Raw genomic sequence first — 27,141 nt, 5'->3', positions numbered from 1 at the left:
CTTTTCTCCTCCAACACAGCTGCCACCCTGGGCAGGCACTCATCCCTTCAAGCCTGGACTATTGCAAGAGCCTCCTAGTGGGTCTCAATGCCTCAGTTCCAATCCATTCCAATCTATCCTCCACTCAGTTGCCAAAACAATCTTCCTAAAGCACAGGTCTAACCATGCTCAATAACTATTCAATAACTTCTAGTGGGTCCCTCTTATCCCCGGGATAAAATATCGTATCCTCTGTTGATCTGACTTTTGCAGTCTTCTTTCACTTCACTCTCTTCTGCAAAATCTATGTTCATGTGATACTGGACTTCTTCATGTCTCTTACACCCAGCACTCCATCTCACAACTTTGTGATTTTTCACTTACTGTCTTTAATGCCTATAAAGCTCCCCCACTGCTTTCCTGGTTTCTTTCAAGATTCAGCTCTAATTCTACCTTCTGCAAGTGATTTTTCCTGAATCCTCCCATTGTTAGTGCCCTCCCTTTCAAATTACCTCCATTTTACCCTTGTATGTATGTTTATATCTTGTATGAACACAGTTGTTTGCATGCTACCTCCCCCATTATAATGTGAACTCATCGAAGGCAGGGGCTGTTTTTTGTCTTTCTTCGTACCCCAAGAACTTAGATAGTGCTTGGTATGTGGTAGGTGCTTAAACTTGTTGGTTTGAATTGTTGACTTGACATTATATAGCTAGAACATTTACTTAATATTCACTACCACTTACTTAATATTTATCTGCTTTCTGAGGTGGGCTGTAAGATGGGGAGTTAGGGCAACAAGAAACACAGCCATCAGTCAAGGTCCCAGGATATGAATGCTGTTGTCCCTAGGGCAGTTTCTATATCTGACCCTTCTGCTACTGATGTTAGCTCTTCTAATTTGGGACAGCCGGGGTTTTTACAGCAGAGATTGATTCTGGCATGAAGTCTCACAGCATGCTTATAGTCAGAGCACCTTCAGAAGTGATCAATGAAGCTTGTGACTAAAGGAGTTGTAACATTCAGTGGATTTGGATACTGGCATGCTAAGGTTGGAAACCTAGGATTGGTTGAAGGTTCCACATGCATGTGAGCAGAAGTTTCTCTTATCCAGAGACTTGGGGGTCTCTTTTCTCTCCCCTCTTTGAGGGTGGAGTCACTCAGCACTGGTGAGCCCAATTAGGCCTTACCACAGGAGGATTCTGTGCTGGTAAATGTTTAACAACCAGCTCTAAAAAAAAAGTACCCATGATACACTTTAATTTAGTCTACATTATTAGTACTTTCTCCCTCAACTCTAGAAAATTGACAAAGCAACAAATCAAGCCCTGCTCTGTAGTGCTGATTTCTGAGGTGTAAAGACTTCCATTAGAAAATTTAACAATTGGCTCTTGAGAGCTAGTTTGAGCTGGTACCAGCACACCTCTGGTTCTGTACAAGTAATAGGTTAGGTGGGGGCCAAACTAGGTATCTATGCTTATGGGAAGAAAATATATTTATATAAATAGAAAGGATCCAGCCAGTTCTGAAAGCTACCAACAAAGTATCACATTCCCTCACATCTTGAGGGCACCACCCTCTCTCTTCATCCCTTTCTATGACCTTCCCTCCACTGCTGAAGCCAGGAAGCTGGAGGAAGGGCAAGTGTCCTATTACTGTCTTATCAAATGAGATAGTATCTGTGAGGTACTTAGCACAGTGCCTGGCATGGAGTAGGCACTTAATAAATGCTTATTTCCTCCCTCTCTCCAAGCACTATTAGCACCTAAGGTGGGCGATAAACTTTAAATTCAAACCATGTTTTCTTCTTTTTGCAAAACAAAGTTTCCACGGAAGGATGATTCTGGGCCACATAGTGGAAACTATGGAACTGGAATTGGAGGACTGTGCTAAACTTACTTATTACCTGTGTAGTCTTGGTGCATTTTCTTTTTCTTTCTTTTCTGTTTTTTTTTTGAGGCAATCTGGGGTAAGTGACTTTCCCGGGGTCACATAGCTGAGGTCAGATTTGAACTTAGGTCCTCCTGACTCCAGGACTAGTACTCTATCAACTGTGCCATTTAGCTGCCTCACCTGTATGAGCCTAGGCAAGTCACTTCACTTTGATGGACCTCAGTTTCTTCATCTGTAAAATGAGGGGATTATACTAGATCAGTGGTGTTAAATTCAAATAGAAATGGGGGTCATCAAACCATGCATAAGGATCCCTATGGGTGGCATATTGATTTAGAAAACCACATATTAGACTCCAGCTTGTGGGATAAGAACTCATTATTTGACAAAAGCTGCTGGGAAAACTGGAAAATAATATGGCAGAAACTAGGTGTAGATCAACATCTCATACCCTATACCAAAATAGGGTCAAAATGGGTGCACCATTTAGACATAAAGGGTGATACCATAGGCAGATTAGGAGAGCAAGGAATAGTTTATTTCTCAGATCTATGGAGAAGGGAAGAATTTATGACCAAACAAGAGATAGAGAACATAATGAAATACAAAATGGATAATTTTGATTACATTAAATTAAAAAGTTTTTGCACAAACAAATCCAATGCAACAAAATTAGAAGGAAAGCAGAAAGCTGGGAAACATTTTTTACAGTCAGTGTTTCTGATAAAGTTCTCATTTCTAAAATATTTAGAGAATTGAGTCAAATTTGTAAGAATACAAATCATGTCCCAACTGATAAATGGTCAAAGGATATGAACAGGCAGTTTTCAGCTGAGGAAATTAAAGCTATCTATAGTTACATGAAAAAATGCTCTAAATCACTATAAATTAAAACAACTTTGAGGTACCACCTCACACCTATCAGACTGGTTAATATAATAGAAAAAGAAAATAGTAAATGTTGGAGAAGATGTTGAAAAATTGGAACACTAATGCATTGTTAGTGGAATTGTGAACTAATCCAACCATTTTGGAGAGTAATTTGGAACTATGCCCAAAGGGCTATCAAACTGTGCATACTCTTTGACCAGCAATACCACTCCTAAGTCTGTATCCCAAAGAGATCATAAAAAAGGGAAAAGGACCCACATGTACAAAAATATTTATAGCAGCTTTTTTGTGGTGGTCAAGAATTGGAAACTGAGGGGATGTCCATCAATTGGGGAGTGGCTGAACAAGTTGTGGTATATGAATGTAATGTTGTTCCATAAGAAATGATGAGCAGGTAGATTTCAGAAAACCATGTATTAACATTGTCTGTTTTATTATATTTTTACATAGTTAAATATTTCACTATTACATTTCAATCTGGTTTGGGCCCCCTTCTTGGGAATGTTATGGGCTGCCTGGGGCCAAAGGTGTGTTTGATATCTCTAGGCTAGATTCCCTGTGTAATAACTAATTTTTTATATTTAGAGCTGAAAAGGAACTCAGAGATCATCTAGTACAACCCTCTTATTTTATAGCTAGGTCTCAGTGCAAATAATGAAATCTCTTGAAGTCGTAGCATGTGTTTGAGCTCACCTATTCAAAGTTAAAAATATGTAAAACATGGTCATTGATTCCAGCCTACTGGAAATATGCAGTGTGAATTCAAATAAGACAAGTACTTTAGGGGATTCATTATTCCTACTAATCAGGAACTTGTCCTGAGTGTCCACTGACATTTCCGTCTTCCTGTTAGCCTAGTTTGGAAATACCATTCACTGTGATTTTTTCCTAGATTTTCTGAGGAAGAGTTATGTCAAGGAGCTTAACTTTACTTCTTGCTATTACTTTGCCATCTTCGCTCCCCCTCTTGGAAATACCAACTTTCATTTACAAAACAAAGATGATTTTTTTTTCATTCAAGTTTGTGGACCCCACGATATCTAACTTTGGGTCCCAGATTAAGAACCACTGAATTAGAGGAAAGAGGAGGGACAGGTAGATAGAGGATGCTAGAATGATTGATGAGTCCATTAAGTATAACTTTTGGCCCTGACCCAAAGGAGTTGTACTCTTGTCTTTATCATGCTTAATGCATTTATAAATGACTCTAGTTGTCTTGATGTACATCAGTATAACATCTTTTGGATTTTAATTGCCCTGAGCCACCCAGAATCTGTCTGAATAGGGTTGATCTTCAATATCCATCTTCAATATCATATGTCCACTGGATTAGTTTGTATACTACAAATTGACCCTGTAGTTTCATCAACTGAAAAAGGAAGGAAATAAATATATGTGCCAGGCACTGTACTGCTTTACAAATATTGTTTTATTGCCAAACAACAACTGTGGGAGGCAGGTGCTATTATCACCTCCATTTTACAATAGAGGAATCTGAGTCAAACAGAGGTTAAATGACTTGATCAAGATCAATAGCTAGTAAGTGTCTGAGGATGGATTTGAACTCAGGTCTTGCTGACTACAGGTCCAGTATTCAGTGCACTATGGCACCACCCAGCTGCCTCTTAATGTGAAGCGTTTTCTCTGTGCCATGAAATCCTGGCCAAAGTGCGGAAATCAGGCTGTATAAAATGAATGTGGTCAGATAATAGAGGGACTCCTGAGGTCCATGCATTGGTATTTGTGATGGGGGACAGGAAAAGTGTGCACTGGAAACTAGCACAGCTGAGTTCTAGTCTTGGCTCTGTTAATTACTTGCTTTGGGGCCTTGGACAAGCAACTTTAACTTTTCTAGGACTTAGTTTTCTCATCAGCAAAATGGAAAATAAATCCCTTATCTAAAATAACAATAATCCTTCCTCTCCCTATTTCACAGGGTTGTTACAAGTCTCAGAGGAGATAAGAGGGCACAGGAACTGTAAGTACACTTCCATTGTGGTGTGGGGGGTAAAGCCAGAGCCTAGCTTGTTGACTCTGCCTCTTCAACTTATGACCTTGGGCAAATTATTTGCCCTCTCTAGGACTGTTTTCTCATCTGCAAAAGAGTACATTAAACTATATTGCTAATATCTCTTCTAGCTCTGACATTTTGTAATTTAAGATTTCTTTCATCTCAGGTTCTGTGACAATGTGACTTGGGGTCCAAATATAAACCACAGAGAGCATTTGAAACAGCTCAGTACTTTTTTTTTTCTTCCTATACCTTCTGGCTTTCCTTACATGCTCACTGAATTTGACTCCACCCGTTGGGCAGTGTCAGAAGACCTGACTTCCACAACTGAGATGGTACTCTGGAGGAGGACTTTTTGGGTCATTTATAGATGCTGTTGTGACTGTGATGCCGGTGTTACCCAAAGCCTGAGATCCTCCAGAGTCTGAGAAGCCACAGCTCTCTGCAAGGGACCTCCTCACAGACACTGTGATGAGAACTTTTGACCAGAATGAGATATAGCCTGTTGACATTTCCACAATGCATGCAGGTGGTTCACAAAAATCCAATTTAAAAGGAAAGGAATTGAGTTAGCTGCCCTTGGGGTCTGCTATTGCTTCAGTTTTGACGATTACGTTAGGTGCTCAGAACTCTACCAATAACAGCATTAAAGGTTAGGGGGATCTTTGAGTCAAACATGTCCTGCCTGTATTTCATCACCACTGGAGCTGAGAAGAGAGAAAAGTGAACAGAACTCTGAAGCTTTCCAGGGGAAGTAGCTTTGCTAGTGATTCTCAGGGGCCCTTCAACATCTCATAGGGCTTCTTATGTCTTGGTTAAAGCTCAATGAGAGTAATTCCTGCCCAATTTTCTCTCCTCCCTGGGATGGGGAACGTATGACGTTCTGATGAATAACAGCAACCGCTAGGCCATATTTATTCCAGAAAATATCATCTCAGTCTCCTGCTGGAAAACAACACTGTGGGGGAGGGCAGTCATTCAAGCTGTGGCTTAAATAAGCACCTGTAATTACATGTATCTCAGGGTGACAAGTCATTTGTGAAACTAGTTGCCTGCATAGATCTTTATTTGCTGATTGTTTCACCAGTTCTCATGCTCTTCCTTTTGGAATAAGTCCTCAAACTTGTAGGCTTAATTTTAGCTTAAGCAGCGCCCATCCTGTGGGGAAATTCTTGAAAGGGGTGTGTGTGTGTTTGTGTGTTATGGGGGAAGGTTTGGCTCTGCATGAGAGATTATTTTGTGCATCATGTTTAACTGCTCAAAAGATTTACTTGGATGTTCCACCAGTGCCTCGAGTCAAGATGTCTCAAATAGGATTTATCTTTTGCCTTTAATTGATCCCTTTTTTTGACTTTGCTGTTAGTGGTATTCACATGGCTCCCATGTTCAAAATCTGAATGCTATCTTTGACCCTTCTCTAGTTTTTTTTTCCTCTTCTCTAGTTTTGCTTGTTGTAATCTATCAATCACCGATGGATTTTATCTGCACAATGTCACTTACATCCCCCCCCCATCTCTAATTCCATTGCTGCCACACTAATAGAAGTCCTTGCTCCTATCAGCCTGGACTATTGCAATTACTTCCACTTCCAACAGCAGGCTCTTCTGCCTTCATGCTCTCACCACAGTCCATCCTTCTTACCCCTACCAGACTTATTTTTGTAATATACACAAAGACTCCTGATGGTTTTAATGGCTCCTGATGGATAAATGAATAAAATTCAAGCTCATTATTTTGGCATCCAGGACTTTCACATTTTAAAAAATAAGTTGATATTGATGTACGTTGTCTTTTTACATCACTATGGTTTTCCTCCCTCCTCCCAGAGAGCCATCCTATATAACAGTATTTTTTAAAGACAGAAAAGAAAAAAAAGCTAGCATAACTGACCAATATATTGAAAAAGTCTTTAAAATATGTGCAATGTGCTTCCAGCTTTGAAAAGGAATAGGTTGGAAGTATCTTTTCATATTTCTTCTTTCAAGTGCATGAGTCAGGACATCCCCCTATGATGTCATTGGTTGCCTTTGAAAATGAAGGACAAACAATGTTATCTAATATCAATTGGGTTTCACTTAAGGATCGGCTAGCCTCAATGGCTATTTCAAGTTTTTTGCCTCTCCTTATACTTCTCATAGTACCCTCTCCTTCCATCCTGTGAGGATGTTGCCTCACACTTCACTGAAAAAATTGAGGCCATTCACTTGAAGTCTTTTCCCCATCCCTCTCCTTATCGTGAATTGCTTAAATATCTTTCCCTACTGTTTCCTCCTTAACTCCTGTTTCTGAAGAGGTAGAATTTCTCCTTCCCAAGGGCAATTCCTTTATATCAGAGATGTGTTGTGAGAACCAGAGTAGAATGCAATTGAGAAATGTTTAACAAAATAAATGAAAATATAATATGGTGTTAATTTGTGGTTTTCTAAGTCAATACAAGGGCAGGAAATCTGTTTCTATTTTTGAGTTTTAACATTGTTTTAAATGCATCCTCGATCACACCTTATTTAGAAGACTGCTTCCACTTTCACCCCTACTTTAATCTTGCATCTCTCCCTACCTACTGGCTCCTTCCTCTCTCCTTCTTCAATGAGGACTGGCAGATGTTTGAGGTACCTCTGAGGGTGTCTCTCCATAAGGAGGAACTGCATCCATGAGAGTTGTGATCGCATGTAATTGAAGCATCTTGGAAAGACTTGAGCATTGTGGGTGCTCTGTAACTGGTTCCAGTCTGCTAATCACATGGTTAGAAGACTTTTTGATTGTCTATATAGTCAGAACTGGAGTTATCTTCAAAAAAGGCACTAGTGACAAAAGTCCCAGTTACTCTTTTTGGTTGTACAATCTTGGTGATTCTCTTTGACTCTATTGATGGTGCCCAGTGAGAGATCATGTTGTAAGGGAAGATACCTTGGGTCATCTCCTCCAGAAATCAGGTGGTCCTGGGGATACAAGTCTGAGTTCTTTGCTGGCCTTATTTGTTCTTTTCTCTTCTAGGTGAAGGGACTGGAGATCTCAGCAATTCAATGTTTTTTTTTTTGTAGTCAGCTCAGCATTGATACACCGGTGAGCAAAGAATGACTGTCAGGACACAAGCAGAGGTGGCTGAGACAAGGACTCATCTGGTGGTGATGTCACTTTTGGATATGAACTTGGTGGGACCAATGCTATGTAGGAACTGTGCTAAAAGTGAGTCCACTCTCCTCAGAGATTGAGGTAAAGTTATTTCCTTTCCTAGGTCCTCAATTTCCTCATCTGTGTTGGATCCATAAGATATGGCAGAGTGTGTCCCTAAAATGTCTAGGGAGGGGGTGTTTTTACTTTTGTCCTTGTTACATCTTTTCCCTTTTTAAAAAAAAATTTTAGGCAGTTGGGGTTAAGTGACTTGCCCAGGGCCACACAGCTACAAATGTTAAGTGTTTTGGTCTGAGGCTGGGTTTGAACTCAGGTCCTCCTGACTTCAGGGCCAGTGCTCTATCCATTGCGCCACCTAGCTGCCCCGATTCTTGTTACATCTTTAAAGTAAATATCTCTTTATAAAAGCTAATTGATGTTAAGTGATTAAATGCCCAGCTAACAGAGACTTAATAGTTTTCTTTATGTGTTTAAGGGACTATCACGCGGAAGGATCAGGCCTTTTCCTTTCAGTGGAGTGTGTGGAACCAGCAGCAGTGGGCAAAATGTGCAGAAGTAAATATAGGCCTGATGAAAGGAAAGTCTTTCTAACAATGAGAAGAATGGTAAACAGTGCTTCAAGTCAAGGCTGCATGACCTGGTGAGGATTTTTGTTCAGTTACTGGTTGAACTGGCCTACTGTGGTCCCTTCCAGCTCAAGATTCAGAGATTATATTACGAATCAGGATTCTAGAGGGCCCTGAAAGGTGGGACTCACCAGACACATGGGTTGTTTGACTCTATGGCAACCCCAAGAACATTCCATTTCTGGATGGGTTGAGATAGGGAAAGGGAAGATACCCAAGGTAGTACTACAAAGAGTGTCCATAAAGCATTAAAAAAAAGTGGGCTGGAGGTATTTTAATTCAATAACACAATTTCCTTTTCAATGTTCAAAGGAGAGGAGGCCATTTAGAAAAAAAAAACAACTAAATTTATTGTCATAATCTTTATTATGTATGAAATTGTCTTCAATATAAGTTACATCCTGATTAAATCTGAGATAAGACATTTTTTATCTGTTTAAAGGCTAACATGGTCCTTTATTCTGTACAATATCTTTAACTAGAGTCTAGCAAATATAGTACCTTTCATTGCAGGATTTCTTTAACCGTAAAAGCAAAAACCAAAAAACCCTCAACTACAAACATTGGTATCAAATAAGGCATTAAAAAGGTAACAAATATAGAACAACTTTGTCCGTTTAAAAATGCAGAATGAATACTAAAGTTAGTGGCAAACAAAACAAAATAAAACAAAAGACACAAACAGAACAGTTCTAGAGGGCAGACTTTCCTGCTCAGGGGATGAAAAGCAAAGACTCTAGACCATATCTCGGTTCCTCCGGATAGCACAGCATAGAATCATACTGAAAATCATGCCAAAGATCTGGAAAGAAAAGAAGACAGAAATCAGATGGTTTTATTGGAAGGAGACCAGGCTGTCATGCTCTTGGCAGAAAGGTGATGCACAAGGGTAGTAGAGTATAAGGATGACATTTTCAAACACAGTTAATGAATTATTTGTGTTGCTTAAATGTACTTGTTTTAAGGGAGGTGATGACAAGTGAAAGGGAAAGGATGGTTTTTTCAAAATGAAGAGCATCAATAAAACATTTAAAAAGGAAAAAAGGAGGAGGCTGAAGGTAAGGTAATGGAATTATTGTCTCTAAGGTAGGGCAGTTACAAGCAGAGCATTGTCTATAGGAAGCTATTACTTAAGTTAGGTAGCAGAGAATTTCTGGCTAAAACTTCTAGGAACCTGAAATCTGCTGTCTCTGAAAGCTAGGGAACCTTCTTACCCTGGAGATGTTTTAGCATAAGAAAATCACAGCCAGAGTGGGGAGGATCAACCTCAGCTCTCATTTCATAGAAGAGAGTAGCACCCAGTAGAACAGAGAGAGCACAAGATGAGGAGTCAGGGGACCTGGGTCTCAATTCTACCACTGCTATATTGATACCTGAGTGACCCCGAGCAAATTATTTCACTTTTTTGGGCTTTGGTTTCCTCATCTATTAAATCAGGGAGTTGTACTAGATGATCCCCAAGGCCGCTCTGGACCCCCTAATCCTCAAGTGAGTAAACAAACCCAGAGAGGTAAATAGACTTGTGCAAAGTCAAAGAAGGAAAAAATAGCAGAAGTAGGACCGGAATCCAGACCTTAGGACTAATCCAGAACTACTGCCTCTGTATCATGAGGACTGGCTCAAGTGGTGTCAGGGACAGGTCTAGAGGAAGAGGACTACTAGTAGGTCTTTGTTTTGGAATTCTAATAGGAGATCTGTCTCAGCCAGAGCTCTTTGCCTAGACTAGAGGTAAACCTATTTGCTTGGGTTAAAGTCTTTTGCTGCCTTACCATTTTTTCAGCTGGCTACTCTGTTAGTTATACCTAATTCCATCACAGATAAAAGAAAGCTCAATGGTAGGCTACTAGATAGCTTACTTATATTAGGGCAACTCTTCTTGGCCACTGCCTAGGGGCTTCAGAATAAACTGCATGCTGTGCCGATTAGCCATGAAGTGAATTATTAGCTAGTTCAGGGATGTTTTCTTCTTCTTTTTTTTGCTGGCTACCTTTTGGAGTATTTTTTTTTTAAGGTACATACTGAACTTGACAGTCTCTAAGGTCCATTCCAGAAGCTCTCATGCTGATTCTAGCTGATGCTGGACCGAGGAATCAAGAGGTAAAAGTTAAACAAATTTAGCTTGAAGTGATCAGCACTTGGTTTGTAAAACAGCTGGTAAGGGAAGAATTTATAATAAAAAGTTTTAGGACTGTGTATAAATAAGCAAAGGGCCTGAATATGTAATTGACATCAGCCCTTCGAAAACTGCGTAATCTATGCTTGTGAAGGTAGGGGTGGAGAACTGGTGCCAATATAATTGGTAGTATGACTCACACATGGCACGGTGCTACAGGATTCTCCCCTGCCCTGTTATAATCTGGACATGGGGCTCTTTCAACTATTCCTCCCTGATCACCTTTCTCTGGGTGATACTCACCTATCTAGCACTTAACAAATACCCTGTTCATTTGTATCCTGATTTAGTGGCCCTATTCAGCTGCATATCTTTGCTCATGCCAATGCCCGTGCCGGAGTGTAAACTTCTCAGGTGACCAAGACTGGATTTACATAACTTCCTTTCTAACCTTGCCTAGCATTACACCATGAGCAACCACCTCCTTCATCCCCTGCCCCTACTCACCATCACAACAGCAATCCCTATGCCAACAGCTCCGATGATGTGGAATTTATTGTTGAAGACTTCCTCGATGGCTGTTGGGCAAGGCTTTAGGGAGAGAATACAAGGACATGTATTCACAACCCATGTTTTGACCCAACTTTCCCTATTAGAAACTACTCATGTTCTTGTAGAGAGCATGCTCTGGGATAGACTGATGAGGAAGACAACAAATGGGGGAAAGGTAGAGAACAAGAGAATTCAAGAGGAGAAATCCTGGCTGAAAGCCAAGAGGGAAAACTTGGAAAAACATGGCAAAGGGGTTACTAAAAACTGGTTGGGAGATGTAGGGAGAAGCAAAATTTTAAGTTGCTACCTTAGGGTTTGGATATGGTCTCGGGTTAGGTACTTTCCTCTGATCCAAAATTACATTAATACAGTACTTCATATTTACAAAGCATTTTGTACTTTACTATCATCTGAGATTCATGACAATCCTGGAATGTTAGTAGTATATAATTTTCATTTTACAGATGAAAAACTGAGGCTCAGAGATGTCAAAATTATTTGTTCAATAACATGGAGATTAAGCATTGGATCAAGGAACTGAACCCAGGTCCTTACATTCAGTCTTGTTTTAACTGTGTCATGTCTGTATGGCAAGAGTCAAAGGGGGGGGAGCTCAAACGAACATTATGAAAGTTATACCCCTCTGCATGAAATACGCATCGTAGTGATTGCCAGCAACATCTGGGTTCTCTCCCCAGCCTCCACCTGCTTTGCTATTGTGGACAAAACGGAGGTAGAAGGGAATCATACAGGAATGAATAGGGAAGACAAAGCTACCTGCTACCCCAGAGGGGAAGAGGGATTTATTTAGAAGATACCTGGAGATTAAATGGTGGCTTGCCAATACAACTGGGGTGGGATGGTGTGGTGAGGAGAAGAAATGATTGTTTTTACCTTCATAGTTACCGATGTGACCAAGTCCTTGGTGGGGCAGGTGTCTGTGATCAACTGATCCAAAACTCCAGTCAAACCACAACAATCTAGCTATAATGGGACAAGCACAGGGCACACAAAAAAAGACAGAATAGAAAAGTCTGGTTCAGTTATTAGCTGAATTGGCACAACATGGACCTCTACACACACTCACATCTCCACCCCTGTTGAAGAAGTTAGTTCTTAGATTCTACTAAGCGTGGAAGGGAGACTTACCGCGTGGTGGATGGCCTTGAGGGTTTCCTTGTAGGGGCCTTCTTTGGTCCTCATCTTGTTGTATGTTTCCCTATAAAATTCCTGTATCTCCTTAATCACCTACAGGTAGACACAAGGAAGACACTTATTCCACAAATCCTTTTGCTCATTCCTTGTAGCAACTGTTGAAAACCATATCTATGTAAGCGCTCATCCCCCCTTTCCCACTTTCAGTAGATGTACACATACAGGGTTGGTGTCCCAAAAGTCTTAGTGAAGTTTTAAGCTTTAATAAAAAGGAAGGACAAGAGAGAAATCTCTATCTTTGAGCATTCAGTTGTCCTTTTCCCCCATGTGACATTCTCTCACGTCATTCCTTTACAATGCAAACTAAATGACTCCATTTCTTTGTCTCACTCATGCCATTCCCTTGCTTGAAATTTCTCACCCCATCTCTGCCTCTAGAAATTTTAGCTTGAATGTTATCTTCTTCCATGAAACCTTCTTGGATCCCCTCAGCTAGGTGAGACCTCTCTTACCTTTGGACTCAGTATTTTTTGTACCTTTCGGAACATTCATCATGTTCTGTCTTGCATTCTGGTTATTTGTCTTTGTCTTATCTTCTCTACTAGGGGAGGGACCTTGTTTCCTCCAGCTTTACGACCTCTATAATATTTATTACACTTGCTGAGCAGGTACTGTATAAATATATGCTGACAAAATAAGGATATTACTGTGTCCATCTCATCTGTTTTCTGGGAAGGCTACGTCTTCTCAGGCACTTTTTTTTTTTTGGCAGGGGGACTAAGGGGTTGGGCTGGGATTAGATGGGGCATCGGGGAGAGGTTAGCCCACAATGTTCACCCAAGTGTTGTGAGAGCCAAAGGGGATGAGGCCTGAGAAAAGGCCACTGGATCTGATAATGAGCCTGTTGCCAATTAGACACTTTAGTTTCCACCGAAGACTTCCTCAACACTTCCAACTGAAGGAGCAGAGATGGAATTACTGCTGGTCCCTGGCATGGATATATATGCACATGTATGTGAGCATGTGTTTAATCTGTTTCATAACAAACCAGGATTTTGCTAAAGACTGGCAAAGAAGACAGGCAGGAACAATGCCACATCTTTTGAACCCAGACTACTCCAAGAAATGGAGGAGTTCTTTTCAGGCAAAGCCTACCTCTTCTTTGTGGGAATAACCCCAGATGGCAGCAGCTATTTCGATAGCAAAAATCACCAACAGGAAGGCAAAGAACTAGAAGATAAAAAGAGGAACAGGGGGTCAGGAGAAAAACCCCCCCCACACATAAAAGTAGTTAGAGCATGGGATTTCAGGATGTGTTCTATACAATTTTAAGTTTATCCTTAGTAGAGTTCTCAATGCATCCTGAAACAAAGGAGAATGGAAACCCTAGGGAAGGGGTCTCTGGGAGCACAAATAATTAAGTCACATGTCAGGGAGAAAAAGGGAAAACATTACAGTAGCAGTAGGATTAAAAGTCATAAAAAAAAAGGCCAAAGACTTGGAAGAGATAAAATACAGAGAGTAGGAAGCCGCTCCTAAATCGTCGATAAATTTACAAAAGCATGGCCACATTTTACTTGCAAAGATCCTAAATATTGGGAAAAGGGAAAGGAGGTGATAGACACCAGGAAGAGTTAATGGAACTAGAGTTATTTTCAGTGGAGAGAGGAAAAAAGATACCTGTGGATTCAGGGAAAAAAAGCAAACGTGGTCTTCAAAAAAAGAAAAAGCAAAGTTCTGGCACTTAGTTGCCTAGGGGTAGCCATGGGATAGATTTCAGGAGGAAAGAAAAGAAAACCAGTCACCACCAAGGGGAACTAGATATAACCAGGGTGACCACCCGCCACCCCCCCCCCCCATCTCTTGCTAATAGATACGGAGGTCTACCATAAAGGAAGAGAGTGTTAGGGAGATAGCGGGATAGTTCATTTCCTTGGAGAACCCTATTCCAAGCCAAAGAGGGATTCTGTGCCATCTGTGCCTGGCTGGGACACAGGATCAGAGGGGAGTGATGAGACAGTTTCAAAAGCGACACTCACCAAGCCCAACATGCATTGTGACTCCTGCACGGCACCGCAGCAGCCCAGGAAACCTACCAGCATCATGAGGGCACCAGCCCCAATCAAGATATAAACACCTAAGAGGACAGAAGGGAGAGAAGAAAAAACACTCAGTTACTCCTTAGCACAGGTCTGCAGATAGTTTAAAAAAACAAACACCAAAAAAACCAACATCTACTGGCCTGGCTGATTTTGTACATTAGGCCCAAGAAAAATGCATAGTGAAATAGCGAGAATTTAGAGGCAGAAGACATAACTAGATCACTCTGGCTAAATCAGTGGGCTTCTCTAGCTCTCCATTTCTCTATTGTAATGAGAAACGAGAGTGATATCAACCACTTATTTTTTTTTTTAAACAAGATTGCTTGGGATGTTATGGAGAATACATGTCTCCAATTTGCTAAGAAAATGTTTAAGGATTCAGGGAAGTGGATGGTGTACTAAATTTCACAGAAGATGTCCTCTGGTAGTATTACAGTCTAACCGGACTTAAGTGGTATGTCTTACAAAGTGAAGAGCTGCCAGCTTCTTAATAATGTGAATTCCTAGAAAATAAGAACAGCTTTGTATGTGATGTTCTTTATAAAGTACTTCACATAGGATCACAGTTGAGGAGATGCTTATCAATGCAGCTAGTAGATAGAGGGCCAGACCTGGAGTCAGGAAGACAGTAACTGGCTGTGTGACCCTGGACAAGTCATCCGTAAAATGGGGATAATAATCACACCCACCTCACAGGATTGTTGTGAGGATCAAATGAGATATTTGTAAAGCACTTTAAAGTGCTAATAGAAATGATTATCATTAATGTTTTTGTGGATGAATTTTTAAATTTTAAAAATATTTTATTTACCCCCAATTACATGTAAAAACAACTTTTAACATTCATTACAGAAAAGTTTTGAGTTCAATATTCTATTCCTCCCCCTCTTCTCCCTGAGAGGGCAAGCAATCTAATATAGGTTATACATACGCAATCATGTAAAATGTATTTCCGTATTAATCATTTTGTGGAAGAAAACTTGAACAAAAAAAAAAGAAAGGGAGAGAGAAACAAAGAAAAAGAGGATGCTTCAATCTGTACTCAGATGCCATTAGTTCTTTCTATGGAGGCAGATAGCATTTTTCATCATGAATTTTTTGGGATTGTCTTGGATCACTGCATTGCTGAGAATAGCTAAATCATTCACAGTTGTTCATCATACAATATTGCTGTTACTGTGTACAACGTTCTCCTTCTGGTTCTGTTCACTTCACTCTGCATCAGTTCATATACGTCTTTCCAGGTTTTTCTGAAATCTGCCTGTTTCGTCATTTCTTATAGCACAATAATATTCCACCACAATCATATACCACAAATTGTTCAGCCATTCCCCAAATGGAGGGCATCCCCTCAATTTCCAGTTCTTTTCCACCACAAAAAAGAGCTACTATTTGTACAAATAGGTCCTTTTCCCTTTTTTGATCTCTTTGGGATACAGACCTAGTAATGGTATTGCTGGATCAAAGGGTATGCACAGTTTTATAGCCCTTCGGACAGAGTTCCAAGTCACTCTCCAGAATGGTTGGATCAATTCACAACTCCACCAAAAGTGCATCAGTGTCCTGGTTTTTCCACATCCCCCTCTACCATTTATTATTTTTCTTTCCTGTCATATTAGCCAATCTGATAGGAGTAACAGTGGTACCTCAGAGCTTTTTTAATTTGCATTTCTCTAATGAATAGTTGATTTAAAGCATTTTCTCCTATGACTATAGATAGCTTTGATTTCTTCATCTGAAGATTGCCTGTTCATACCCTTTGGCCATTTATCAACTCAGGAATGACATGTATTCTCATAAATTTGATACAGTTCTCTACCTATCTGAGAAAAGAGGCCTTTATCAGAGATACTTGCTGTAAAATTCTTTCCCTGGTTTTCTGCTTTCCTTCTTATTTTGGTCGCATTGGTTTTATTTGTGCAGTCAACTTTTCAAGACTCTAGTTAAAGAGAAGATGCCAAGTTGACATTGGTAGAAGAAGCTTCTCACCAGGAGCTCCCTTTGCACATGGGATCACAGTTCCAATTTCTTAGATCCGCTAAAAGTCAGAGGATACAAAGAAAAAAAGCAAAAATTCCCTGCCTTTAAGGAGCTTACATTCTAACGAAGGAGAAACAGCTATATAAACAGGTAAAAAAAGATATATACAGAGTAGATGGCTCTGGAAGTGTTGGCTGTGTGACCTTGGGCAAAGAACTTAACCTCACTTAGTGCTTAGCCGCACAGTAGCAGGACTAAAACTGGGGTCTTCAAGACCTTGTGAACATGGTGTACTGCCTCTCATGAATACACAGAATTATAGTTAAAATGATAACTACTAATATGGGTAGTGTTGAGATTATGATGCTAGGCCTATATAGTCATAAAGATAAGACCTGAAGGGTACCTCAGAGTTCTTCTAAACTGACTCCCTCATTTTTCAGATGAGGAAGCCGAGTTCCAGAGGTGTGATATGCCTGATCACAAAGATAAAAAGCCCAGTGGCATTCAAAGCCAAGCCCTCTGCCTTCTAGTCCAGGGCTACTCTTCTTCAGTTGCTTCTTTCAGGGGCTTCAAGCATTTATGGGCATTTCGTTCATTCCCATTCATGATGCTTGATATCCACATCCAATTTAGGGACAGGAAAAACATAGGCTTGAGAATGGACTTATTCAAGATCAGCAGTAATGGTTCTCATCCCCATTGTACATACCCAGGCCAGAAAGCCCCAGGCCCAAGTCAGTACTGAGCCACAGCTTTGCATGCATTTGCAAGATGGGCAATTCTGAAGCTGAGGGCCTGTAGCCAAGAATTCACACTTCCTCTGCCTTCACTGACCACCACCTATCTAGAGTGATGTCAAGTCACTTGGGTTTCCTGTAAAATCCTTGTAATTATGGTTATAATTTCTGGACAATTCCAGGGTTGAATGACTTACACAGGGGAGGAGTACAAACCCAGATTACATCTAAATGTTGGGTCTCTTAGAACCAAGCTGCATTACCATACGATGATGAATGCAATAGGTATAAACCGCACCATGGGGAGCCAATACAACCACAAGAGATCATATCTGCTAACATTTTGTGGCTCAGAAAAAAATGTTTTCCTCAAAACAATTACACAACACAGAGAGTACAAGTATTATTTCCATTTTAAAGAGGATGAAACTGGGGTTCAGTGAGTTTAATTGATGATCACAGCCACAGAGCTAGGAAGTGTTAAAAGGCAGGATTTTTCTTTTTTTTGGCTAGGCAATGGGGTTAAGTGACTTGCCCAGGGTCACACAGCTGGTAAGTATCAAGTGTCTGAGGCCATATTTGAACTCAGGTCCTTCTGATCTCAGGGCTAGTGCTTTATCCACTGTGCCACCTAGCTGGCCCCCCTCCCCCCTTTTTTGAACTAAGTTATTCCTAACATGGAGATTAGATTTTAATGGTGGCCCAGTTTTTTTTTTCAATTTTAAAAAATTTTTATTTTTTAGAAGGCAGGATGACTCTTGACTTCAAGTCCAGTGCTCTTTTAACTACTACTAACAATGCCTCTTGGTTGGGAGTTAGCAGGCCAAGGTCCTTGTCCACTCGGCCATCCCCCGGCTCAGTGTGGTTGGTGCCTTTTCCTGCTTCTACCTGGGGCATGGAAAGGATGAGTTGAGTCAGGGCATTCCACAATCTGGCTCCCATCTACTTCTCCAGCTCTGTTTCACCATAATCTCCTTGATGAACTCTCCATTTCCGGCCAGACTGGACAAGTCACTACTTCCTGAACTTGACATTATGTGATTGTCTGCCTCTGAGCATTTAAATGATGCCCTTCCTCACTCTCACGCTCAGAAGGTGCAGATTCCTTATCTTGTTTTGGTCTTTCTAGCTCTGGGCCCTATTTCTGGGTGCTTTCCTTCCTCAATCAACTTCCATTTACTTATTTATGGATTTGCCGCAGCCTCCAGCACAAGGCAAGCTTCTAGAGGACCAAGAATATTGGAAATCTTTTTGTCCATGGATCCCTGGAGCCTAGCACCATGGCTTGCACAAAAATAGGCACTTAAACATTATTTGTTGAATTAGATGAAAGGTGGTGCAGAGTGTGGAGTCAGTCACTTGACTTCTCCCTGTGCCTCAATTTCCTTGTCTATACAATGGGGATAACAACAGCACCAATCTCCCCACGGTTGTTTCAAGGAGAAAATGAGAAATTTGTAAAGTGCTTTGCAACATCTCTTTTTTTTTCAATTTTCAAAAAAATTGGTTTTTTTACGCAATTGGGGGTTAAGTGACCTGCCCAGGGTCACACAGCCAGTAAGTATCAAGTGTCTGAGGCCAGATTTGAACTCAGGTCCTCCTGACTCCAGGGCCGGTGCTCTATCCATTGTACCACCTAGCTGCCCCTGAAAGAGTATTTTCTAACCATAGATGCAGCTGTCTTAATAGTTCTCTTGATTTTTTTACTTAGACAGCTATGGAACAGGTTGATGGTGAGGATGGTGGCTTTTTTTGGGTCAGTCAAGTACTCATTAAACACCCGCTGTGTGCCAGGTACTGTGCTAATCCTTGGAAGGAAGGCACTGAGATTAGGTGGGAAAGCTTCTTACAGAAGGTAGGACCTTAGCAGAGACCTGAAGGAAGCCGAGGAAGCTTGGAGGTAGAGATGAGGCGGAAGAGAGTTCCGGGGTTTGAAGGTGCTTTCTCAAATATGAGCCAGAGGGCCAGAGGTTTTTAGCTGGAGATACCAAACTACATAGTGGCCCAGCGGGAAACAGGCTCCCACTTAAAGCCATCAGAGTTCAGCTGGGTTTTAAAATGGACAAGCTTATTTTGTCTCCATGAGAAATTCCACTCTTATTTTCAACCAATAACCTTTAGGATCTGCAGCCAATGACAAGCTGCTACGGTTTTACAAAACAAATGCATGTTAGTTTTTTGGGTCTGACTCATGGAAAAAGTCATCTGTAGCTGAGCATTCTCTCCTCTAGGATTATAGTATTAACTTCTCAAACAACCACAGTGTTTATCCCATTCGTTCAAGCAGGCGCTTCAGGCCTCACACACACGTTATCAGGCATTCGATTAGGAAAATTAAAACTTTGGGTGTGACAGTTATGAATTGCAGGGATGACCATCACACTAGGATCTCTGACTAGTTTTCTGAGACTCAGCAAAAGGAAAAGAAAATTTCCTACTTGCTCCTCCTGACACTCACCCCCTCCTTGCTTCCCTCCATTGAAATGGTAGTTATTTAGCTGTGCAACAGAGTTCCCAGATCACCTAGGGATTTTTGTACATAAATAAAATCTAGGGAAGCCTTTGTGCTCTACTTGTTTGAATAATTATATTTCTCATTTCTTTCTTATCGGAGAAGTACATATTGGGACTGAATTTGGGAAACTACTTTATATATCAGATTCTCTTGATACCAATTTTTATCACAACAGGCAAGTTCTTTCTTTGAAAACCAGTATTCTCAGGGGGCTCAGGGGGATGAAAATATTTAATGTCTCTTTCAGATGCCCCAAATATCTGGTTACCTGTTCAGGTCAAAACACAATTTTTTTTTCAATGACAGCAAACTCTTCCTTGATGTCAATATATTTATCCCAAGCATCTACTGCCTGTTAAAACCCACCAATACTGAGAATTCCTTTACCCTCAAAGGTCTCTAGGTAAGAGCAATTGTTGCTTTCTTGCAAGATAGAGAAAGCATAGAATTAATAGCTTGTATCAGCTAACCACAAGGTACCCAGCCATTAGCATTATCAGTATCCAAACTCTAATACCAAGAGCTTCACCAATTGCATATGAAGGCTCTCTGACCACAGACATCCTGCTAGACTTCCTGGTGGGCCTGCTCCCCACTGTAAGTACTCTGGCTGTCAGTGACAGTGATGGGCTGTCTACTCAGTTGAGCCTTGGGATACTACTACCAGCTGAAGGGTCTGGGCTACGTTCTGGGGGATGATGGTATTAATATACTTGTGCCTGGATGGATAGCTACACCGTTTCCTGAATCAACTCTCAGGTCCCCTCCTGTCCCCAGCCCAATTTATGAAATTCTCATTCTGTCTCAGCATGCATAGAAAGCATCAAATAGATGTTCTGATATGTTATTATCTGTGCTTCTCTGAGTGACTTGTTCTGGTCTGGTCACCTAAACAGGTAACTGTCCCACTTGAAGTGGATGGCCACTTCGAACATCTGAAATGGAAGCACAAGTTGGGGCTCCTTCCTGCTGGGGTCCCAATTTATCAAGAACCTTTGTGGAGGAAGAGAGGGCAGCTGCTAACTAGAACCAAGGGTGCTGTGGCCAGTCCGGGAGCCTCTGGGTTTATTTCCATGGGAGAGGACCTATAAGAAATTTCTGCAAATTATTTACTCCCTAAAACAATGATGGGGGTGAGGTTATAAAAACAGCAAAGTCTCTCTGGCCATTCTACTCTACAGTTTAATTTTTTAGCCTTTACTTAACTGCCAAAATATTTCAAACCACAGTCATGCAACACGCCTGTTATATGAAATGTAGTTATTATTCAACCCAAGACAATTGGCCGAGACTGAGACAATTTACTGTTATCCTGGTCACAAATTGCCTACTTCAGTCATGCCCAGGTGAAGACTGGCAGCTGGCACAGGTGGTAGACACTACCAAACGGCTGGTAGAGAAGATACAGGCACAAAATCAAGTGACTAACTACCTAGGCTAGCCTATGGCCATGTCCCACCCAATATTATTTCCCAATACCTTCATTCACATGAGTGGAGATTGTGGCATAGTTGATAGGGCACTAGCTTCAGATTCAAGGTCTGCCTATGACCCTTACTGGCTGAGTGACTCTGGGCAAGTCACTTTTACCTCTCAATTCTCTAGACAACTCTCTAAAGATTATAAGGTGAAGAGAAGGTGTTGACCTGTATCAGTGGAGGGAATTCCCTATACCAATGAATTCACAGATCCAGTCTCCCTCTTTATATTCTAGGAAGTGGTTGCCTTACAAAAAACTTCAGTCAATCCAGAGAAGAAGGTGGTGCCTGAAAAATGGTACCTGTGATTAGCCTAGGAAATGATGGTGACGGTGGTGACACTGGTGATGCAGGGAGATTTTTCAACATCACCAATTGCTATCCTTTTTTTTTTTTGGTGTGGGAAAGAAGCTTCTGATTCTGTATTTCTTAATAAATAATTCTTAAACAATTTGCCTTTCTGAAAGAAAAAGATGATCTTGAAGGTCCTTCCCTACTCTAAATCCCAGGAATCTGTAAGATTTCCTGGCTTGTTCCTCAACATCAGGCAGAACCACCAATTTTATAGTGGCTGGTCTAGCTAGGGTTTTGGACCCATGTGCCAAGAGTGGTGTGAGCTTGAGAGAAACAAATCTGCATTCCTCAAAAGCTTTCTAGGTATAGCTCACCATCACATACCTTCTGCATGCACACAGCCCTAGGCAGTTGATCTGGCCTTCCTAGGGGCTAGTTTGGGCTGCTGGAGGGTCATAGTTCCCTCTCCATGAGTGGCCACAAGGAGCAGACTCTTGACTGGCTCAGAGTTTGTACTCTTTCTTACACTTCCAGGCATTCTGGGCCACTGGCCATCTGGAGATATTCCCTGCATCAACCTGATGTCTCCAAGTACAAGGGGAAAAAAGGGCCCTCCACTCAACTTGACATATGTGATTATCTTCCAAACCATAGAGGCAAGGTTTCATGGGAAGTGAATAAGCATTTATATAGTGCCTACTGTGTGCCAGGCACTGTGCTGAGTGCTTTATACAAATATTATCTCATTTGATAGATAATATTCTCATGTTTCCATAAGTCTCCGTCTATTCATTCCATTTTATAAAACATTAAGTAGCCAAGGTACGTTCTAAATCTGCCTGAGTCAACAAATTTAGACAGCATTCAGGCCACGGTTAACAAAATAAACATCTGGTTGTCAGCAGCGATCAGACCGGGGAGGTTATTCACCCTGCAGGGAGTACAATGAAAGAATTAAGGGCTTCTTTGGGGGGTGGGGGTGGAATATTGATAACTTTTGGTTGATGTCAGGAAAGGAGCCCTGAAATGGTTCCTGATCTTTATCAGCAATTCTGCTTTCCCTAAAGGAGAATCTCAGAGTTGGAAAGAAGTATTTCTTAAGCACTAACTATAGTATGTGCCAGGCACTGTGCTAAGTGCTTCCTAAATTTTATATTTATAAATATAACCAACTGATCTTCACAACCACCTTGTGAGGTAGGTGCTATGATTATCCCAATTCTACAGTTAAGGAAACAGAGGTTAAGTAACATGCCCAGGGTCACACAGCTACTAAGTGGCAGGACTTCCCGACTCCATGCCCAATGCTTTCCTGACTCTAAAGAACCCAAGACGCCATCTTGGGCCAGCCTATAATTGTACAGATGTCCCTTCTAGGACATGGGAGGGTGTCAAAGGTCTTCTAGTCTCATTCTCTCATTTGAATGATGTGAAATATACAGGAGACTAAGTGACTTTGCCCAAGATCACACAGATAGTAAAGGAGGCATCAGAAGCAGGATTTGAACCTAGATCTCTTGCCAAGCGTTCCCAAAGTGGACAACACCACCCCTGGGGGGCACTGGAACGATCCAGGGGGGAGGTAATAGCCTTGGGTACAATTGGAGGGCGTTGAATAAAAATAAGGGGGCAGTAGAAGCATAAGGAAAGAAGAGAAGAAAATTTTGAAAAACTGTTTGTATGTTTCATCTATTGCCTAACAGAGTTAAAAGTCATAGTGATTACATTATTTTCCAACTAAACACACAAAATGCAAGTTATAACCAATTAGTGGTGAAGTCCATCGACAGGTCTTAACAAGCAAGTGTTGGCAGGCGAGCATGTCGTGCATTGTTGGAAACTCTAACATGCATTGGCAGGAATATGTGTGCATAATGACTTGTTTACAATACCAAACTACACAGTTGTATGATGCAATATTGCACTGTCAAAATTCTAATGCAGGAAAAAACTCACAAATTTACAAAAAATTATTAAATTTAAGATGTATCATTTAAAAAAGATTGTATATATTTTTGAAATGATGCAAATTTTAAAAAAAACCATTAAAGGGTTAAAGAAAGTAGATTTCCGGGGGGGGGGTGCTGAGTAATTTTTTTTTTTAAAGGGAGTGGTAGGCCAAATAAGTTTGGGAACCTTTGCTCTAGAGCTGTTGGCCTTTCTACTGTACCCGACTGCTTCCAACATCTAACAAACTGCCTGAAGACCTCAAGTTAGCAGAAACTCATTTTTGTTGTTTAGTTGTTTCAGCTGTGTCTGACTCTTCACATTCCCATTTTGGGGTTTTCTTGGCAAAGATATTGGAGTGGTTGGCCATTTCCTTCTCCAACTCATTTTACAGATGAGGAAACTGAGGCAAGCAGGGTTAAGTGACTTGCCCAGTATCACACTGCCAGTGAGTGTCTTAGGCTGGATTCAAACCCACAAAGTAGTTTTCCTGACTCCAGGCCTGGTGCTGAGCCACCTAGGCTGTCCTAGGAACCTGCTACCTACCTCTAATTGTTAGGAAATCTGTCTCCATGTCTTCTACTCACTGTTCTTGCTGCTGCCCTCTGGGGCTAATCAGGACAAATTGAATCCTGATTCCACATGACATCCCTTTAAAGAATCGGACATTCTTTTTGGCCAGAAAGAATGAGGGATTTTTTTTTTAAGGGCAAAAGTGCTGTTCTACAGCAAAAGGAGATTATTTGCCTCCCAACCCCACCCCCTACCTCCAAAATCCTCCAATCTGCCTTCCCCTATTTCCTTCTAAGTTACCTCTTTGTAAACACTTCTCTTGAAGCCAACGGTACAGGATGGCACGACAACCCTCCTGTGGCCTCTCCTTCTCTCTCTGTTGCTAAAAACAAGCTGGGACACTATGGAAACCTGTTCTCTTAAAACTGGTTTTTTGACACTGTGTTCACTCCTCTATTTCACTTTCTTTTGATAGTGGGTGGTGCACCCTAAAACAAAAGACAAAGCAGTTAAGCCCCAGCAATGAGTCTTGTTTGGAATGCAACCAAACAGGCTGTGTGAACAGACTCCTTCCTGCTCCAACCAGGCGAAGTAGAAAGTCAAAGTCAAAACTCATCCTGTCCTGGGGTGAGGGGGAAAAGAACCTCTGTCCACCAATATATTCCCCACTCCTTTAAATGACTTCTTTGCTGGGTGGGAAGGCTTGAGCTCTATGATAGCTTCATGTGAAAATTAACAAGTTTCTTTTGTTACTCATAAATGAAGCCACCCATTCAAAACACACAATAGAAAACAGCCTGGAAATCCAGTTTGATGGCCCTCAGCCAACACTTAACTCTGCCTTACACCTTCTGTTTGTGTGAGGCACTCCATCACATGATGCTTTTTCAAAGTATTTCGAAAAGCTTAAATGTAAGAGGAAATGAATTAAAATAATGGTGAGGTTTGGCTCCAGAAAAAAAGTTGAGAAAATGCACCTTCTTCCCTTCTCCACAGAGATGGATATTGGTTTTGCTGCATGGCTTTCTGCTCCATCCATAATATCTTATTTCAGAATCTTTGTTAAAAGGGGTGATAGGCTTGGTGATGAAATAGCAATAAAAATAAGATTTAAAAAAATGGAAAGCTTTGGGATAGATTTGAGGGGAGAGGAGGTATACATACACACGAACGTGCACACACAGATACATACAGACACACACATCCAAAAACTTGGGTTTTTATTTCTTCAAATGTCCCCATGAAGTTAGATGTCAGAATGGATAGAGAACTGAATTCAATTCAGCCTTAGACATTTACTAACAGTGTGACCCTGGGCAAGTCACTTAACCTCTATCTCCCTGTTTCCTTAACCATAAAATGGAAATAATAACAGTACCTATCTCCCAGGGCTATCATGAGGATTAAAGGAGATGATATTGGTAAAAGTGCTTAGCATAGTGTCTGGTACATAGTAGGTATTTAATCACTACTTATTTCTTTCCTTCCTTTCTTCCCATGTATATTTAAATTGAACATTTTTACCATGGAATACAAGCAACTTGGAAAACAAACCCCTAGGTTCTCCTCTGAATCTGAAGTCTACATTCTTGGGTTCCAATTTACTACTACTGAATGGCTTGGGAAAAAAGTCTTACCTGGATCTCAGGTTCCTTTATTTGAAAAAAAAAAAAAAGGGAACAAAGCCTATGCAGTTCCCTCTTTCTTTGGGTTTTAGTCAGTATGCGTGAATCAAGTAAACTGAGTTCTTTGAGTAAAAGGGGAAGCAGAGTCATGAGGAGATGTTCATTAAGGAAGGATTTTTTTCAGCTTTTAAGGCCCAAGCTACCTTCCCTATAACCAACTTAATACTTTTGGCTCCAACTGCCCCCCTACTCAAGCTTAATTGGAAAAATAATCCTTCTGTTCCCAAGTTCTACCTTTAGCTAAGTTCCGTGATTCCACAGTAGTGAAAGGAAGAAATCCAGTTTATATCACTTGCTAGTAAGCATAGTCAGCTGGAGAAAAAGACACTCTTCTAATTCCCCGAGAGATTACTTCTCCACAGCTGGGAAGTTCCCATCCTCTTTCTGGCCTTACCTGTGTAGAAACTGGAATTGTTCTCTTCCTGCTCAAAGATACTCTTCGTCTGGGAGTCAAATCTGAGCCATAGGCCAATGGCAAGGACCGCAATTCCTGCAAGCTGTGAGAAAGAAGACACACCCACATTAATAGCTGTTATTGAGAATAATCCTCCTGCACCCCAAACTGTTATACTTTCAGAGTGCCTTGCTACTTGCCAGGAAAGATTATCAGCCGGCAAATTTTACACATAAGATGGTATCTACCATGCTCAACCATGAAAATGAGGCGATCCTAACTCCTCATTGTATGAAAGAATGAATATCAAAGAATTAGTTTGGTCCCTCCTTGTCTCTCTCTTGTTAACCTTACTTTCCACCAGTAATCACCAAACCCATGAGTGCTAAATGAAAATATTTTTTCCCAGCTAAGGGCCCAGTAAGTATTAACCAATGAGATGATGTTTACTCAGCTGGAAAAAATCATCTGGGGCAGCTAGGTGGCACAGTGGATAGAGCACCGGCCCTGAAGTCGGGAGGACCTGAGTTCAAATCCAGCTTCAGACCAAACACTTTACACTTACTAGCTGTGTGACCCTGGCCAAATCACTTAGCCCCAATTGCCTAAAAAAAGAAAGAAAGAAAGAAAGAAAGAAAGAAATCATCTTATTTTAAAGATGGAGAAATTGAGCCACAGGAAAATGGAGGATAGCTAGTTTGCCCTGTGTGTGGCAACCTGAGTTTCTTTAGGTCAAAAGGGCAAAGACTGCATCAGATTTTCTAGTGCTATGTGCTCTATATTACCCCTGTTCTGCTCCATCCTGGGTGCTGGTACATTAGAGATCTTTACCTAAAATCTCAACAGCTAGGCAGCTCAGTGGATAGAGTACAGGGCCTAGAGTCAGAAAGACTCATCTTGAGCTCAAATCTAGTCTCAGATGCTTAATAGCTGTGTGACCCTGGCCAAGTTACTTACTCCCCCTTTGCCTCCGTTCTTCATCTGTAAAATAAGCTGGAGAAGGAAATGGCAAACCACTCTGGTATCTTTGTCGAGAAAACCCCAAATGGGGTCATGAAGAATCAGACACAACTGAAGTGGGGCACTCTTAAGTCACAGCCTCTTAGAGTCTGTTTCCCCAGTCTATAAAATGGGAATAATA

At 41.1% G+C, this 27,141-nt stretch overlaps 1 protein-coding gene across 1 annotated transcript in view; it reads right to left on the bottom strand.

The window, feature by feature from the left end:
* Positions 1-8,879: 8,879 nt before the first annotated feature.
* Positions 8,880-27,141, bottom strand: part of CD9 (CD9 molecule) — a 53,079-nt gene continuing 34,817 nt past the window's right edge. The window contains exons 2-8 of the mRNA XM_020994363.2: positions 26,001-26,103; positions 14,392-14,489; positions 13,508-13,582; positions 12,347-12,445; positions 12,092-12,181; positions 11,153-11,236; positions 8,880-9,334 (exon numbers count right to left, since the gene is read on the bottom strand). Coding sequence (XP_020850022.1) covers positions 9,269-9,334; positions 11,153-11,236; positions 12,092-12,181; positions 12,347-12,445; positions 13,508-13,582; positions 14,392-14,489; positions 26,001-26,103 — 615 coding nt within the window. The 3' untranslated portion in view covers positions 8,880-9,268. The remainder of the gene's footprint in view (positions 9,335-11,152; positions 11,237-12,091; positions 12,182-12,346; positions 12,446-13,507; positions 13,583-14,391; positions 14,490-26,000; positions 26,104-27,141) is intronic.

The sequence above is a fragment of the Phascolarctos cinereus genome, unplaced genomic scaffold (genome assembly GCF_003287225.1).
Source record: "Phascolarctos cinereus isolate Bilbo 61053 unplaced genomic scaffold, phaCin_HiC Scaffold_1;HRSCAF=81, whole genome shotgun sequence".
In the NCBI taxonomy this organism is placed as follows: Eukaryota; Metazoa; Chordata; class Mammalia; order Diprotodontia; family Phascolarctidae; genus Phascolarctos; species Phascolarctos cinereus.
This window is presented reverse-complemented; position numbering and strand designations above follow the sequence as displayed.